The 18,534-nt window shown below is 38.3% G+C and overlaps 2 protein-coding genes across 3 annotated transcripts in view; both read left to right on the plus strand.

Moving 5' to 3' along the window:
- CNTN1 (contactin 1) overlaps window positions 1-18,534 on the plus strand; it is a 322,132-nt gene that overhangs the window by 16,821 nt on the left and 286,777 nt on the right. For both annotated transcript variants that reach the window (XM_006865302.1, XM_006865303.1), the window contains exons 2-3: window positions 3,001-3,008; window positions 13,168-13,175. The gene's annotated coding sequence lies outside the window, so the exon portion shown is untranslated. The remainder of the gene's footprint in view (window positions 1-3,000; window positions 3,009-13,167; window positions 13,176-18,534) is intronic.
- Window positions 6,267-6,833, plus strand: LOC102814838 (deoxycytidylate deaminase-like). Its single transcript, XM_006865301.1, has one exon. It carries the CDS (start codon window positions 6,267-6,269, stop codon window positions 6,831-6,833), a length of 567 nt encoding a protein of 188 aa, XP_006865363.1.

Here is an 18,534-nt window from a genome sequence, read left to right on the forward strand (position 1 = left end):
ATGGTATTAGAGAACAATACTGAAAATTCCATGGATTGCTTGAAAAACAAACAAATTTGTATTGGAAAAAGTTCAGCCAGAATGCCCCTTGTGAGATCAGTCCCTGGAAAAGGATATTATGCTTGGTAAAATGGCAGGTCAACAAAAAAGAGGAAGACCCCCAACTAGTTGGATTGGCACAGTGGCAGCAGCAGTGGGCCCAAGCTTAACAACAATTGTGAAGATGGCCCAGCACTGAGCAGTTTTTCGTTCTGTTGTGACTAGTCGAGTTGAAATCAACTGGACTGCATCTAACAACAACAATCCCTAATAGATATGATTACCTTTTTCACAGCAAAGTTACTACTTATTGTATGTTGTCAACAGAATACGGCACTATTTTAAGGGAGAAATAAGTATGTAATGTTTTTTGTTTCATTCTTTATTCTAAGCACTGTAGTAAATGCTTTATTTATTTACCTAAATGCCATCACTGGAGTAACACTATAAATGTTTTTAAATGTTAATACAACTAATTATTTTAGGTTTGTTTAGAAAACAATATATAGTTATTTTTAAATAATTTGATACTTACATATAAGTCCATTTCCAAAGTAATATACCCTTTTTATGTATTATTGTTGTTTAATAGAATGATTGCATTGGCGCTCTAAGGAATCATATTGAAAATGCACAATAGTAGAATGAAATTAATACCCCACATGAGCAGTAAAAATTATTTTTAAGTCTAGGCAGATCAAGTTAATTGGATTGTTTTGATGACCTTTGATCCTGATCTAAAATTAATTCAGCAAAACAAATCAATGGGATAGAGTCCATTTGTAGATGACAAAAATAATTGATTTAGCTATGATGCTGTACTGAGCATTAGAAAAATAGTAAACTCATGTGCATAATTGATATGAAAAGGCTGAGCGAGTTCACCAGTAATTATTTTTTTAAAATATGAGAGATTGAGGCTGAGACTATTGAGAACTCAAATGCTTCCATGAAGTCTCCAATAGACTTAAGTATTCATTTGCTCTCCTTCCAAGCATTCTCACTACAGTATTTGCTTTTCAATATGTGTATCAAAGTAATTCAAGTCCCCAAATCTTTCCTTTTTTTTTTGACGTTATTTTTCTTTGAGGTTACACTGTAATTTATTAATTTTTCCCCGATTAAAAATTTTTTATCTTGAAATTTATCTGACTTCCTTGCCATTTGAAGTTTTGTATCTACACACTTCCCTCTTTTCACTTTGTAGTCCACTTCATTATACATTGATATCTTTGGTCCCCTACTTTCAGTTTTGTAGGTTTATTTCACTTTAAATATTTCTAGACATGGATTGACTTCTGGGTGTTGTTGTCATGTATGGTGATCTTAAATTGTGGTCTGCTGTAGTTGGTTTTCCATATAAAGAACACCCTGTAACATATTTTGTAAAATTGTTGTTGTTAGATGCCAGCGAGTCTGCACTGACTCATAGCAACCATATGTACAGCAGAACGAAACACTGCCCGGTCCTGGGTCAACCTCAATATTGTTGTCATGCTTGAGCCCATTGATGCTGACAGTTTGCCAATCCATCTCACTGGGGGTCTTCCCCTTTTTCTCTGACCCTCTACCTTACCAAACATGACATACTTCTCCCGTGAATGGTCCCTCCTGACAATACATCCAAAGTATAAGACAAGAAGTATGGCCATCCTGGTCTCCAAGGAACACTCTGGCTATACTTCTTCCAACACAGATCTGTTTGTTCTTTTCATGGCCTATGGTACTTTCAATATTCTCCTCCAACACCATAACTCATGCATCAATTCTTCTACATGATCTTCTTTATTTACTGTCCAACTCTTGAATGCATATGAGGTTATTTAAAATACCATGGCTTGAGTCAGGTGTTCCTTAGTCCTCAAGCTGGAATCTTTGCTCTTCTCCAACACTTTAACGAGGTCTTATGCATCAGATTTGCCTAATGCAATACATAATTTGATTTCTTGAGTGAGTGTTTATGGTTGATCCAAGAAGAATGAAGTCCTTGACAACTTCAATCTTTTTTCTATTGATAAGAATACTATTTATTGTTCAAATGGTGAGGTGAGGATTAATCTTTACAATTTAAAGTTACAAATTCCTTTCATTTCTGTTTATCAGGAAATGTCTGACTTTTGTCAACTATTGAGGGACAGCTTTGCTGGGTGTATAATTCTTGGTTGGCAATCTTTTTCTTTCAGAATTTTGTATATGTCATTCCACTGTCTTTTTGCCTGTGGGGATTCTGTTGAGAAATCAGAGTTTAGTCTTATTGGTTCTCCTTTGTAGGTAACTTTTCTTTTTTCCCAAGCTTCTCCCAGTATTATTTCCTTACCTTTAATTTTGGATAATTTGATTATGTTATGTATTGGTGATTTTCTTTTGGGATCTAACCTGTTTGTGGTTCATTCAGCTTCTTGTGTGTTTATCATTCATGATCTTAGGTAAGTTTTCCTACAACAACTCTTTGACAGTTTTCTCTTTCTGTTCTGGAGTTCTGATCATCCACAAGTTGTTTCTCTTAATGGCATCCCACATAACTCAGGGTTTCTCTGGATTTTTTCATTTTTTTTTCTGATTGTTCTTATAGCATACTAGTATTGAGAGATTTGTCTTCACCCTCGCTAATTCAGACTTCTGTTGTTTCATATCGACTCCTTTGCCCTTTCAATGTACTGTTCATTTCTGAGATCTTAATATTAATTTTCTGGATTTCTAATACAATAGGTTTTGTATTGTTTGACATTTGCATTTATTTTGTCTCCTAACTCCTGTAGTGTTTTCCTGAATTCTTTTACGTTTTTATTGTGTTCTCCTTGCTTTCTTTGTTCTTTCAATTGATTGTGTGTAGATACCTAATTGTCATTGTTTTGATTTATTTTGTAGTTAATTCTATTACCTTTTCTTCCTCAGAAATGCCTTATGACTCTGTACCTTGGTCATTTGTTTGAGCCATTCTCTCTTATTTCTTTGTGTGAGCTAAAATTGTCTGCTGTTTCTTGGGCACTTTGAGATGATCACATTTGTAAAAACAAATAGTGCAATTTTGGGGCCCAAAGGGTAGAAATCTCTTGGGAGGGGGTTGTGTGGAGAGTAGCTTCTGCAATTCTAGGAGTTCATGAGGTGGCTATGCAAGGGATGTGACAACAGAGTTCCTGACCCTAGATAAAGTTTCTAATAACCTCAATGCTATCTGTGTTCAGGGCACTCAATCCAGAAGTAGTTTGTGGGGTATTTTGATGGAGTTGGTTTCAGTGTCTTTTAGGACTATAGGGCTGCTCTGGGCAGATTAAATGCTGGTCTGGTGCATATGCAGACTTTGTAGGTCTGGAGCTGAGGCCACCTGGATCCGGGTACCAAAGCGGCACACTAAAGTGGCACAGTTGGCTCCCACTTCATGCTGAGATGACTCCCAACCACACATCTCCAAATTCCCAGAGTACAGAATCTGTGCTGGGGGTGGATGATGTAGGGAGGTGGCCACATTTCTGGTCACCATGGGAGTGTGGGATAAAGAAGAAATCTCACCTTTTCCATTGCTCATGTGAACCTGCTCTACTAACCCTCCCTCTGCTGCCAAAGCTGCTCCCAAGATGGTTGAGCCATGTCTGACCAGTCTTTACCAATTAGTCTCCCTCTCTCACCATCCCTGCTTGGCCTTTCCTCTCAGCAAGCACTCCATATACCTTTCTAACCTTTCCTCTGAAGTTTCAAGATGTCAGAATTTTCTACTGTCTATTTCATTTTGTCTCTTGTATTTTTATTGTAGAAGGTAATGGTAGTGCGTCTGCCTAGTCTAGCATCTTCCCGGAAGGTCAAGCTTTCCTTTTTTGTGACATCTATATTTCAGAAAATGAAAACTCCATTCACTAATATTTATACCTTTTAAAAATAACTATTGTGTCATGTTCAAACACTGTGATACTTAGTTACAACAATTAAAAATGAGAACTAAAGATTTATTTTAAGTTTATTATTTTCAGTGGTCTTTAGAGAAAAATAAAAAAAAATATAACTGAATTTATAACATGGGTAGAAACTAGAATTCTATTTTAGTAGTCAGGTCAGAGATACATTCTTAACAGGGAGCAGCAGAATTAGAACATAAAAGAGCAAGCCATTCCTCGAAATCTTTCAAACTCTCAATATGTATTGTCAGAGAAACAGGAAGGTTTATCTCTAGACAGAATGTATTCTCTCAGGACTGTGATTTTGACATCAGTTCTGTTTTCAAAATTGACAATTACAATATGAAGGATGCATCTGATATATTTTTAAAAATTAATTATCTATGTTTTCCCCAATGCCATTTGTGCATTTCAAAATTTCTCTTAGTGTTCAGTGTTAGGAAAAATACTGAACTTTATTGCAAATTCTTATTTTGTTTATTAAATGTGAGTTATACAATCAATTTCCTTTCCTTTTGTTTTTGCATTGGCAGCCAGGCTGCTTAGAGCTAAATTTTTTGTTCTGTTAACTGATATTGTATGTTAGGATAGGTTATGTGATTTCCTTTGTAGTGGGATCACATTCTTTATTGTTGTTGTTAAGTGCCATCGAGTCGATTCCGACCCAAAGCGACCCTGTATACGGTTTCCAAGGAGAAACTGGTGAGCTTGAACCACCGACCTTGCAGTTCAAATGACTTTGCTGTCTGGCGCATTAGCCCACAGTGCCACAGCAAGACTCCACATTCTTTATTAGTGTATTACAAATTTTATGACTATGTAAGCTGTCACAGAATCCTTTGGGAAGCAATGTTGTTGTGAATTGCCATCAAGTTTCTGACTCATAGCAACTGTGTATAGGGTTTCTTAGGAGTGGCTCATGGGTTTGCACCACCTATCTTAGTTCAGTGCTTATCTTATCGTGTCACATCAGTATATGTAATACATATGTTTATCTGTATTATAGTGGGTGATTCTATGCCACCAAGTTGGTTCCAATTCATAGCAACACTGTACACGGTTTCTGATGTTTACATCTTTACGGGAGAAGAAAGCCTTTTCGTTCTCCTGTGAAGCAATTGATGACTTTACAGTCAGCAACCCAGCTTGTAATCCAGTTGTTGTTAAGTGCTATCAAGTCGGTTCTGACTCATAGCAACCATATACAGGGTTTCCAAGGAAAAGCTGATGAGTTCATACTGCTGACCTCATGCTTCAAACTGAACTTGTAGTCCAGTGCTTTATCCTATAGCACCATGAATAATTTATAACTCTGTATCTAGACCCTCAATTGTTTTTATGAGGCCAACAGATTCAAATATTATCTTGGAATTTATAATAGACATGAATCTGATGACATCAGGTTATCTTCAAAAAAGATGCAGATTTAATCAAATAATGCTAGGATGTTTCAAAGATATCTTTTCTGGTTAAATTATAATGTTTTAAAAGAACTTTCAAGGATGTTTTCCATATGTCTGGCAGCTATAAAAAGCAGGTAGTGTTTTAGGTCTTTTCAAAGATTAAATCTCTACTGAAGTGGTACTGTATTGACTTATATATATTATAGCTTTGTAGTGCAGACAGAATCTTGAACGTCAGTTTCTTTTTGCCGAAAAAAGGTAGTAGGGATCAGTCATAAAGAAGAACAATCATTCCCTTAATTAACTTTTCAGACAAAATAATCAAGTACAATATACAAATGTAATGGGACTAGTAATAATACATGGCATCACCAATTCTCAAACTATTTGTGAAATACAAATGGAGCTTTACACTGGTATTAAAAACAAACTGCTATAAAGATCAAGAAACAAAATTAACATCAACAATAATAAAACCTACAGTAACAAATATATCAGATACAATTATATTGTATTTGTTGCTATAGGGAGAACAAACTGCCTCTACTATTTCTATCTTGGCCTCCAAAACTGAGGCATTGAGTTCAGAATATTCTGTTTAAAAAGCTGGGAATTGAATTTCTCTCTTTCTCTCTTCCAGTCCCTTAAAATTATTAGAGAAGGCTTCTACCCTATTCAGAGTTCACAGGATTATCTTCTGTCTTTTGCTCATGCATAGGAACCATGTGACACCAACCATGTAGTAAGCAATATTGAAGAATTCCATGGGCAAAATATAGAATGATGCAGAAAGCATCAAAAGAAGACGAAAGGAATACACAGTCACTGTATCAAAAAGAAATGGGCCCTGGGTGCGCAGGATGCGGCGGCTGAGCGGCGGGAACTGCGGAAATGGCGGCAGGGAAGAGCGCCTGGACGGAACCGGAGCTGCAGCATGGGCAGCGGCCAGCCTTGTGGACCCAGCACGAGTGAAGTTTCCTGCAGAAAGCGGGATGACTATTTGGAATGGCCTGAGTATTTCATTGCCGTGGCCTTCTTATCAGCACAGAGAAGCAAAGATCCAAATTCTCAAGTCGGGGCCTGCATCGTGAATACAGAAAACAAGATTGTTGGCATTGGGTACAATGGAATGCCAAACAGATGCAGTGATGACCTGTTGCCTTGGAGGAGGACAGCAGAGAACAAGCTGGAAACCAAGTATCCTTATGTGTGCCATGCCGAGCTGAATGCCATTATGAACAAAAACTCGGCCGACGTGAAAGGCTGCACCATGTATGTCACCTTGTTCCCATGTAATGAATGTGCTAAACTCACCATCCAGGCAGGTATCAAAGAAGTTATTTTCATGTCTGATAAATACCATGATAGCAAAGAGACAACCGCTGCGAGGCTCATCTTTGATATGGCTAGGGTTACATTCAGGAAATTCACGCCAAAGTGCAGTAAGATTGTCATTGACTTTGATTCAATTAACAGCCGACCCAGTCAGAAGCTTCAGTGAGTTACATCATTAAATCTCCAGAAGATTGGGATTATCCTCTTCTAAGAAGATGCTAATGTCTTTCATCTTGAAGTTACACATAATTTTTTAATAGCCAGTGCTTAGAAAGTAGACATCTAAAGAATATAAAGCCTCAAATTTTCCTCCCTTTCTCTTGCCACGTGGCATCTGCGTCTGTTTAAACTATTGATTTATAGTGCCTCTTGCTGGCGCGTCACACAGGGCTAGGTGAGGGTACCTCCCTCCACCGGCCCCCAGCCTGCTGGGATGCTGGTGGCTCTGCAGAGGGGTGCCAGCTCTCTGCCATCCACGGCATGTTGGCAGCCACTTGGCACTACTACATGTGCTGGAAGGACAGCTACATGATTACTGTTGTGTTCCTAGTGGGGATGAGCAGACTCACTGATTTGAGCATCTGGTCCAAATGAAGCATAGCATGTAGAGCCCTTGAGGGTGGGAGATATAGGGCCCAAATGACAGTAGCGCTAAACTATTTGTTGTAGGAGGTTGAGGGGAACCCCCACCACAACCAAAAATCCTAGATAGAATGGCGCAGCTGCCCTGACAGATGAGACGCAGAACCAAACCAGGGGTATTGTCTGCTCTCCTGCTGTTGTGCAACATGCCAGGATACAGGGTGGGGACGGGGCCTTCTGTTTCTTACCTCTTGTTTTTGCTTTGTTTGTTACACGGAGCTCTTACACTTAGTTGCTCTGAATAACGCGTTGTTTGCTGGGGTTTTTTTGGAGAAGAGTGCCTGGGCACCCCCCCAGGCCACGCCCTGCCTTGGTTGAGTGGAGTTGCTCTGTGTGCGCCTTTCTGTGTGGAAACACATCTTTGTTCCTGCACGGGCCAACCCAGTTTATTTCCAAGACCACTGTACAATGGAAGAATAAATTCATTTCTATCCTTTAAGTGAAAGTTGAGGAATTCAGCCCACCTGGAGGCAGTTGATTCCAGATCTACTGGTGAGTGGCGCTGTGCCACCTTCTAGGCACATAACACCGTCCTAATCACGGAGAGTTGCGGGGATGCGCGCTGTGCACCTCGTCTTTAATCTTATTTAATTTTTATTAAACATGCTCAGTACCTTTGTTGAGAAAGTGGTTTCTTTATCCTAAAGATGATTACCTTTTCCAAGTGTTCTTATATTTTTGTGAGTTTTTATTTTGTCTCTGAGGTTTTGTACTCCATATTTTATGGCATTTTGTAATTTGGCTCTTTACCAATATTATTAAAACCTTATTTAAATCTAAAAAAAGAAATGGGTAATATTAAACCATTTCAAGGGATGGTGTATGATCAAGAGCCAATGGTAATGAAGGTAGAAATCCAAGGTAAACTGAAAACATTCACAAAGAGAAAGTCTCCAGGAATTGAGGAATACAAATTGAAGTCTTTCAGCAAACTGATATAATATAGGAAACACTCATTCATCGATGCCAAGAAATTTGGAAGACAACTACCTGGCAAACTCATTGGAAGAGCTCCATATCTATGCCCACTACAAAGAGACATGACCCAATGGAATGGAGAAATCTCAGAAATATCTTTACTATCACATGCAACTAAAATTTTGCTAGAGATCATTCAAAAATGGCTGTAACACTACATTGACAGGGAACTGACAAAGGTTCAAATTGGAATCATATCAGGAAGTCAAATGAGAAATATCATTGCTGACTTCAGAAGGCTCTTGGCTAAAAGCCGAGAACACCAGAAAAATGTTTACCTGTGCTTTATTGACTATGCAAAGACTTTCCATTATGTAGATAATGATAAGCTAGGCACAGCATTGCTCAGAATGAGTATTCCGGAATATTTAATTGTGCTCATGAGAAACCAGCACATAGACCAAGAAGCAGTCATGTGAATAGAACAAGGGGACACTGAATGGTTTAAAGGTATGAGTTAAGGATGCATTCTTTCACCATATTATCCAATTTGTATGCTTAGCAAATAACCTGAGAAAGTGAATTATATGATGAAGATAATGGCACCAGGATTTCAGGAAAACTCATTAACAGCCTGCAATGTGCAGATGATACAACCTTACTTTCCAAAAGCAAAGAGGACTTAAAATGCTTATTGATGAAGATCAAAGCAAATAGTCTTAGATTTGAGTTACACCTCAATGTAAAGAAAACAAAGATCTTCACAACTGGATTAATAAAAATATCATGTTTTTCCACCTTTTATGGTGAAAAGTTGACGTTGTCAAAGACTTCATCTTGCTTGGATCCATTAACAACACTCACAGAAGCAGAAGTCAAGAAATCAAAGGATGTATTGCATTAGGCAAATCTGCTGCACAAGACCTAGTTAAAGTGTTGAAGAGCAAAGATGTTAGTTTAAGGACTAAGGTAACTTGGTGTTTTCAGTAACCTCATATGTATGTGAAAGTAGTACAGTAAATAATAAAGACCATAGAAGTATTGATGCATTTGAGCTATGGTGTTAGAGAAGAATATTAAAACTATCGTAGACTGCCAAAAGAACAAACAAATCTATGTTGGAAGAAATGCAGCCAGGGTGCTCCTTGGAGGCCGGAATGGCCAAACTTTGTCTCTCATACTTCAGACATACTGTCAGAAGGGACAAATCACTGGAGAAGGATATCATGTTTGGTAAGGTGGAGGGTCAGAGAAAGAGTAAGACTCCCAGTGAGATAGATTAGAAAAGTGGCAGCATTAATGGGCTCAAGTGTGGCAGCAATTGTGAGGTTGGCCCAGAACCGGGCAGTTTCGTTCTGTTGTGCATAGCATTGCTATGAGTCAGTACCGACTCAATGGCACCTAACAACAAGAACTATCATCTTTAAGTTTTTAAAACTTTGCCTGAGTTTTATCTTTATCTTGATTTTTTAGTTAGGAATCTGAACTGTTTCAATAACTTTTTAACTGGTTTTAACTGTTACATTATATGCATCCCAAACAATGTCCAGTAGGACCGCTCAGAGAAATTGTGTAAGGCGTCACTAGTTACTGAGAGATCTGCCCCTTTGTGTGCTGTAAAACAAAATGGAATTGTTAAAGCCTCCAATCTATTCTTTATCATTCTTGTACTTTAAATAAGCTCTCAGAAGACCTAGACACAGTCTGAATCTGTTACTGTTCTTATCTCAACTGACGTAATCAAACATATCCAGAGTGATGATATGAAAATGCAAGCTAGTCTTGAATAAATTGTATGTCTAGATGAATAAAGACAGTGATTGTTGTATTCTTCAGCTGCCTGTGAGATTATGATTGGTGCAGATATATACCAATTGATATGAGGATTTTATTTATAATCATATTAATAGAAATTGTAGATAAGGCTATTTTAAAATATTTTATTTCAGATTGAAGTATTGAAATATATTATTATTGTTAATTGGTCACAACTTTGCAAATATAGAGTCCTGGTGTGGCACTGTAGGATAAACATTAGATTTCTAACCACAGGATTGGTGGTTCAGATCCAGCATTATGCTCCTTGGAAATCCTATGTAGCATCTCTGTGAGTCAGAACTGACTCAGTGGCACTTAACAACAACAACAATAACAACATGTAAATGTATTTCACAGTTTGAAAATTCATTAATAGCAATGAAAGATAACTTTACTGAAAACGACTTACTTAATATGACAGATGGGCTTTTATATTTTAAGTGATCCCTTGAAATAATGTTAGTTGTTGCCAAAATAAGACAGTATTTAATGTGAATTCTATTGCAATTTTTCTTTAGTATAGATTTAAACTGGTGGAAAGAAATTAAGAATGCCACAAAGTATTTGACAATTTCAGATTGTACGTGACAAATCGCATAGTTATTTGTTATCCTAATCTTTAATCATTTATTAACTGAAAAATGACTGAAATGCTCTTTTGATATTTCTGAAAGCAAAGAATTGGAAATTACTGATTTGAAAAATAATTTTCTTGCTAGTAATTTACCTTTTCAATAGCAACACCAATATTTCTAATCATTTGTATCTACTGACCTTTTTGTAAGATGGCCTCAAAGAATTTATATGCTGGAGAATGCAACTGAAATTCTGGATGGGAGAGAAGAATGCCTATTCTTTTGTAAAGAAGAAGAGGAGTAATTAGGAATGGGAAGATTGGGAAATAGAGCCTGTCCCTCTTACAAATATGCATGCTCAAGTGTTTTCCTGAAAACCTTCCCCAAGCACACCATCTGTATACACCTATCTGAAGACCACTAAGCTAGGTTACGTCAGTGCTGATGGTCATGGAAGAAGGTAGAAAGACGCTAGAAACACAAAGAAATATAAGTTGGGATAATTTCATAAATTTTGTTAGTGAATTAGATTGGGAGAGCATAAAATGTTCTAGGACTTAGAAGAGTGTGGTGAGTATTAAGTATTCCAGTAGATTGTGCAGAAGAGCTAACTGGGAAATATGTGAGTATTTGTAATTGCAGATAACAAGGTTAGAGAGTGCAGACTAAAAAAAACTATACAATTTTGTAGTTTTCAGCTTCCAGGTAGAGGTGCAAAGCAGGCATGAGACTGAGGGCTGTTGTAATTTCAGAATGTTGGGTTTGAGGTATATGGAATTAGTGTGGGTTACTAAGAACGGAAGGAACTACAGTGGCAAGTTGGGCTGCTAACTGCAAGGTAAGTTTGAATCTGCCAGATGCTCCATGGGAGAAAGATTAGGCTTTCTGCTCCCATGAAGATATACTGTCTTGGAAACCCTATACAAGGTCTCTATGAATTGAAACTGTTTCAATGACATACAACGACATACAGGGTCTCTATGAGTCAGAACCAGTTCAATGGAGGGAACTGTTGGGTACTTGGCTAAGCTAGGGAATGTAAGTTTAACAATACAGAAAGACTCCCAGGACGTATGGCTGTACAGATCAAGGCAACACATTCCCAAAGATATTTTGAGAATATATAGTTCCTGAGAAAGAGCCCCTGGATATCAAAGCAAAGGAATTTAAAAATGAAATAATCACAGCATTGCCATATTTCATCCAGGAGACAAAGTCATGGAAAGTATTGAATCTCTCTTTATCCAAGATTTAGAAACTATATATTTAAAATAACTATACAGTATATGGGGAGCCTATTGGCTCCATATGACAAGCGTATTTGTAAGAGGTGCAGCCTCCATTTCTAAACCTCCCCAATCACAAGATTGGCAGTTGGAGACTACCAGCAGCTTCTAGAGAGGAAAATGAAGCTTTCTGCTCCTTTAAAGTTTTAAAGCCTCAGAAACAGGGTCGCTATGAGTCAGATCCAACTCGGTGGCACTTAACAACAACATACAATATATGAATGAGAGCTGGTGGTACTGAGGACAAACACTGGACTGCTTACCACAGTGGCAGTTCAAGCCCATCAGCCACTCCATCAGAGAGGCATAATGTTTTCTGCTCCCAGAAAGACTTAGAAACCCTATACAGAATTGCTATGAGTCCAAATGAACTCCATGACACTTAAAAACAATGAATACAAAGTATGTAAGTTATGGTGGTGCAATGGTTAAGTGTTTCTCTGCTAATTAAAAAACTGGAGGTTCAATTACTCTACAGGAGAAAATACCTAGGAAACCGTATATCCTATAGAGTTAAAAATTGACTAAGAGTAATAATAAGTTATGAGTTAAGAATTGACTCTATGGCATATGACACCAAGATTCATGATATGTAATATACTTTTAATGATAATCTTTAACTGTTTGCACATATCTTAATAAAAGTTTGGACATCAATTTATATAATACTTTCTTTAAATTAGTTTAAGGGTTTTAGAGGCAAACCCCGTGAAGATCACTGAACTGAAGTACTGAGAAGTAACAGCAAAGGTTATTAGAGAAGCTGTTTAGTCTAGATGCTAGGTAACAGCTGGTGTGATGGCAGAAGTTGTTACGGAAATAAGAATTAATTCTTAATTTACATAATTTTCCAAATATTTGAATGAATATGAATATTCAGGAGATGGAAAGGGGCTGAGGACTGTGGTGGTGGTGGTGGGGGGGTGCAGGCTTACAGGGTACACCCCTTGGTTGGGTGAGGATGCATGGACAGGATGATAACTATGCCAGTGAAATGATGGATGATGGAATGAATGTAAAGCTGATGTTCTCCCATGTAGACTATCACACAATTCACAATAAAACATTAAAAAACAAAAACAAAAAACATTCCATTTCCTTTCATCTCCTTTAGGAGACAGAGACTTGTCATTTTGGGACTTCACGTTACTTCGTTGCCATCCTGCCTCAGCTCTCGAATCACATAAAGAAAATTATGGTTTTGTAGATTCCTTGACTTTCTTTCTGTTAGGTGGAAGAGAGTTTCTTTGAAGCTTTCTAGATCCAACTGTGAAACAGAAATCCATTATCTTTCATTTTCTCCCTTTATGAATGATGTGCAATATTGTCCAAATAAACTAGCTAGAAGTTTCCTTATTATGGATTTAACCTGATTTCTTCAGTTATACAAAGATATCTTATCATTAAATCTACCAAATACATGCCAAACTATTTCTGTGGACCTGTAAAAGTGGCTTATACCACTTCTGTCCACATCTCGTCAAAAGCAGTCATAAGACCCCAATCCAAGTGTAAGGGAGGCTAGAAACACAGAACAGAAGATTAAAGGGTAACTTGTAACAATTGCCTGACAATTGTTAAAACATGTGACTATTTAAAAATCAATGCAAAAGTACTACCTTACCAAAACTTTCTTTGATATCCTAGCACTTTTAGGAGACAAGATTGAGTTTAACTATCTTGAGCAAGTATAGAAGTTGAGGGTTTAATTACTGGAGCCAAAGAAAGTGACAGGAATTTTGTCTTAAACAAGCAAAATAAATGTTTTGCAAGACATAAAAGCGTAATTCTTGGATCAACTATCAACACTCGCGGAAGTAGCAGTCAAGAGATCAGACGACGTATTGCACTGGGCAAATCTGCTGCACAGGAACTTTTTAAAGTATTGAAGAGCAGAGATGTCAGCTTGAGGACTAGGGTGCGCCTGACCCAGGCCATTGTGTTTTCAATAGCCTCATATGGATGCGAAAGCTGGACAGTGAATAAAGAGGATCGTAGAAGAATTGATGCCTTTGAGTTGTGGTGTTGGAGGAGAATACTGAGGGTGCCATGGACTGCCAAAAGAACCAATAGATCTGTTTTGGAAGAAGTGCAGCCAGAGTGCTCCTTGGAGGCCAGGATGGCTAAGCTTCGTCTCTCCTACTTTGGACATGTAGTCCGGAGGAAACAATCGTTGGAGAAGGATGTCATGCTGGGTAGGGTGGAGGGTCAGAGAAAAAGAGGAAGACCTCCAAGGAGATGGATCGGCCAGGTGGCATCATTGATGGACTCGGGGGTGGCAGCGGTGGTGAGGTTGGCCCAGGATCGAGCATTGTTTCGTTCTGCTGTGCATGGGGTCGCTATGAGTCGGTTCCGACTCGATGGCACCTGACAACAACAACAACAACAAAAGCGTAATGACTTTCTGGATTGAAAATAATTTAAGGATGTTGCTGTTGTTAAGTACCACTGAGTCCTTTATGACCCATAGCGACCCTGTATACGGTTTCCAAGGAGCAGCTGGTGAGCTTGAACCACCAACCTTGTGGTTCAAACAGACTTTGCAGTCCAGCGCAAGACCCCACAACACAACACCAGGACTTTAAAGCAACAAATGAGATTAAATTTTACCGATTCCTGAATAGATCAAGGTATTGACTGTGCAGTAAAAATAGACATATGCTTAATAGTAGTACTTGCATCTGATCCTACCACTGGTCTCTCAATTTGTCATATTGTGCTGGTTTGTGTGCTCCTGTGATGGTTGAAGCTATGTTATCGATAATCTAAGTATCAGCAGGGTTAACCATGGTGGACAGCTTTCAGTGAAGCTTCTAGACTAAGCTTCTAGACTTGGAAGAAAGATGCATCGTTGCTGTTATTAGATGCTGTTGAGTTGTTCCTACTTATAACAACCCTACACAAAACAGATGAAAACAATGCCTGGTCCTGTGTCTTCTTCACAGTTGTTGTTATTCTTAAGCCCATTGCTGCTGCCACTGTGCCAATCCATTGGGTTGTAGGATCTTTATCTTTTCTTTGTTTACCCTCTATTTACCAAGCATGATGCCCTTATCCAGAGAATGCCCTCCGGATAATATGTCCCAAGTGTCTGTTGTTGTTGTTAGGTGCCATCAAGTAGGTACCGACTCATAGCAACCCTATGTACAATAGAATGAAACACTGCCTGGTCCTGGGCCAACCTCACAATTGTTGCCATGAGTGAGCCCATTGATGTTGCCATTTAGCCAACCTATCTCACTGGGGGTCTTCCTTTTTTTCTCTGACCCTCCACCTTACCAAACATGATATCCTTCTCCAGTGACTGGTCCCTTCTGACAATATGTCTGAAGTATGAGAGACGAAGTTTGGCCATCTTGGCCTCCAAGGAGCACTCTGGCTACAGTTCTCCCAGCACAGATCTGTTGGTTCTTTTGGCATCCCATGGCACATTCAATATTCTCCTCCAACACCATAACTCAAAAGCATTAATTCTTCTACAGTCTTCCTTATTCACTGCCCAGCTTTCACAAGCATATGAGGTTATTGAGAACACCATGGTTTAGGTGAGGCGTACCTTAGTCCTCAAGCTGACATCTTTGATCTTCAATACTTTAAAAAGGTCTTGTGCAGCAGATTTGCCTAATGCAATATGACATTTGATTTCTTGACGGCTGCTTCAATGAGTGTTGATTGTTGAGCCAAGAAAAATGAAGTACATGGCAGCTTCAATCTTTTCTCTGTTAATAAGAATGTTGTTTATTGGTCCAGTGGTGAGGAATTTTGTTTTCTTTACATTGAGATGCAATCCATACCCAAGGCTGTGGTCTTTGATCATCATCAGTAAGAATTTTAAGTCCTCTTCACTTTCAGAAAACAAAAAATCATGTGCATATTGCAGGTTATGGGTTAATGTGCTGGACTGCAAAGTCATTTGGAACTACAACATATGTGGTTCAAGCTCACCATTCAATCTTCAGGAACCATATACAGGGTCACTATGGTTTGGAACCGACTTGATGGCTCTTAACAGTAACAAGAACATTGGAGACTAAGTCTCACCACACTCTAATCCTGATGGCATATTCTTCTTCATATAATCCAGTTTCTTGGATATTTGCTCAGCAAACAGAATGAATAAGAATGGTGAAATAATTCAACCCTGGAGCATATTTTTCCTGGTTTTAAACCATACAATGTCCCCTGGTTCTATTCGAACAACTGCTTCTTGTTCGATATACAGGCTAACCTCATGGTCAGCAGTTTGAAACTACCATTTGTTCCACAGGAGAAAGATGAGGCTCTCTGCTCCTGTAAAGATTTACAGCCTTGGGAACCCTGTACAGGGTCGCTATGAGTCTGAACTGACTCCACGGCACATAACCACCACCACCATGAGCACAATTAAGTGGTCTGGAATACCAGTTCTTCACAATTTTATGCATAGTTTGTCATGATTCACACAGTTGAAAGCCTTTGCATAGTCAATAAAGCACAGATAAATATCTTTCTGGTACTCTCTGCTTTCAGCCAAGATCCATCTGACATCAGCAATGATATCCATTGTTCCATATCCTCATCTGTCAACATCCTCATGTGTCTTCTATCTGGTGAAGTTTATGTGTATAGTCATATTTTACGTTGTTTATAAAAGCTATTTGCTGTGAGTAAGTCATGGGTCTTGCAAAATTCTGTCATGAGATCTCCAGCATCATTGCTATCACCAAGGCCATATTTACCAACTTCTTATCCTTCCTCTTTGTTTCCAACATTCTCATTCCAATGATCAGTAATTATCAATACATCTTGATTATGTGTTTGATCAATTTAATACTGAAAAATTAGGTAGATTTCTTCCAGTTAATCATCACTGACTTTAGTGGTTGGTGTGTACATTTGAATAAAAGTAGTATTAACTGGTGTTCCCTGTAGACATATGGATATTATTCTATCACAGACAGGATTAAACTTCAGGATAGATCTTGATATATTGAGTTGTATGCTATTGTCATTTGATTGTCAGATTCAGCATAGCCAATCTCAGTGCATTTCAGCTTGATAATGCCTAGGATATCTATCTTTTTGCGTTCCATATAATTTTTTGACAGCTAATTTTCTTGGATTCATATTTCACACATTTCATGTTCTGATTACTAGTGGATGTTTACAGCTGTTTCTCCTCATTTTGTGTTATGCTTCATAAGCAAATGAATGACCAAGGTGCATTGAAGGAATTGGCAAAGAACAAGCCACCAGGGATTGATGGAACAGAAATTGAAATCTTTCAAGAAAGTGAGACAGCACAGGAGGCACTCACTCATCTATGCCAAGAAATTTGGAAGGAAACTATCTGGCCGACTGATTGGAAGAGATCCATATTTGTGCCCATTCCAAAGAGAGGTGACCCAACAGAATGTGGAAATCATTGAACATTCTCGTTGATATCCCATGCGAGTAAAGTTTTGGTAAAGGTAATACAAAAGTGGCTACAATCATACCTTAACAGAGAACTTCCAGAGGTTCAAGCCGGATTCAGAAGAGGCCGTGGAACGAGGGACATCATTGCTGATGTCCGATGGATCTTGGCTGAAAGCAGAGAATATAAGAAAGATGTTTACCTGTGCTCTATTGACTACACAAAGGCTTTTGATTGTGTGGATCATGACAAACTAGGGACAACATTGCGAAGTATGAGTGTATTCCTGAACACTTAATTGTGCTCATGAGGAATCTGTACCTGGACCAAGAAGCAATTGTTCAAATAGAACTTGGTAACACTGAATGGTTTATAATTAAAAACGGTGTGTGATAAGGTTGTATTCTTTCACCATACTTATTCAACCTGTATGCTTAGCAAATCATGCGAGAAGCTGGGTTATATGAAGAAAAACGTGGCATCAAGATTGGAAGAAGACTCATTAACAACCTGTGATATGCAGATGATACAACCTTGCTTGCTGAAAGTGAAGAAGACTTAAAACAGTTACTGATTAAGGTCAGAGAGCACAGCCTTCTATATGGATTACATTTCAGTGTAAAGAAAACAAAAATCCTCACCACTGGACCAAAAAAAAACATTCTTATCAAAAAAGATTGAAATTGTCAATGACTTCATTCTTCTTGGATCAACTATCAACACTCATAGAAGCAGCAGAATTCCATCTTTATACTTGCCATTACACTTTTGACAACTTCCAATTTTCCTAGATTCATACTTTGTTAATTCAACATTTTGATTATTTGTGGATGTTTGCAGAGATTTATTCTCATTTTGAATTGTGCCCAATTAATAAATGAAGGTCTTAAAATCTTAGCTCCATCAAAATCATTGTTAGTTGTTGTTGTTAAGGTGCCATAGAGACAGTACCGACCCATAGCAACTTTATGCACAGCAGAATGAAACACTGCCCAATTCTGGGCCTACCTCAGTACTATTGCCATGCTTGAGTCTATTGATGCTGCCACCTGACCAATCCATCTTGTTGGTGGTCTTCTTTTTCTCTGAACCTCCTCCTTAGAAAACATGATATATTTCTCCAGTGACTGATTCCCTCCTGACAATATGTCCGACATGTTATTTTTTCAGCCCATGGTACCTTCAATACTCTCCTCCAACACCATAACTCAAAAGCATCAACTCTTCTACAGT

The sequence above is a fragment of the Chrysochloris asiatica genome, unplaced genomic scaffold (assembly GCF_000296735.1).
Source record: "Chrysochloris asiatica unplaced genomic scaffold, ChrAsi1.0 scaffold00077, whole genome shotgun sequence".
Taxonomy (NCBI): domain Eukaryota; kingdom Metazoa; phylum Chordata; class Mammalia; order Afrosoricida; family Chrysochloridae; genus Chrysochloris; species Chrysochloris asiatica.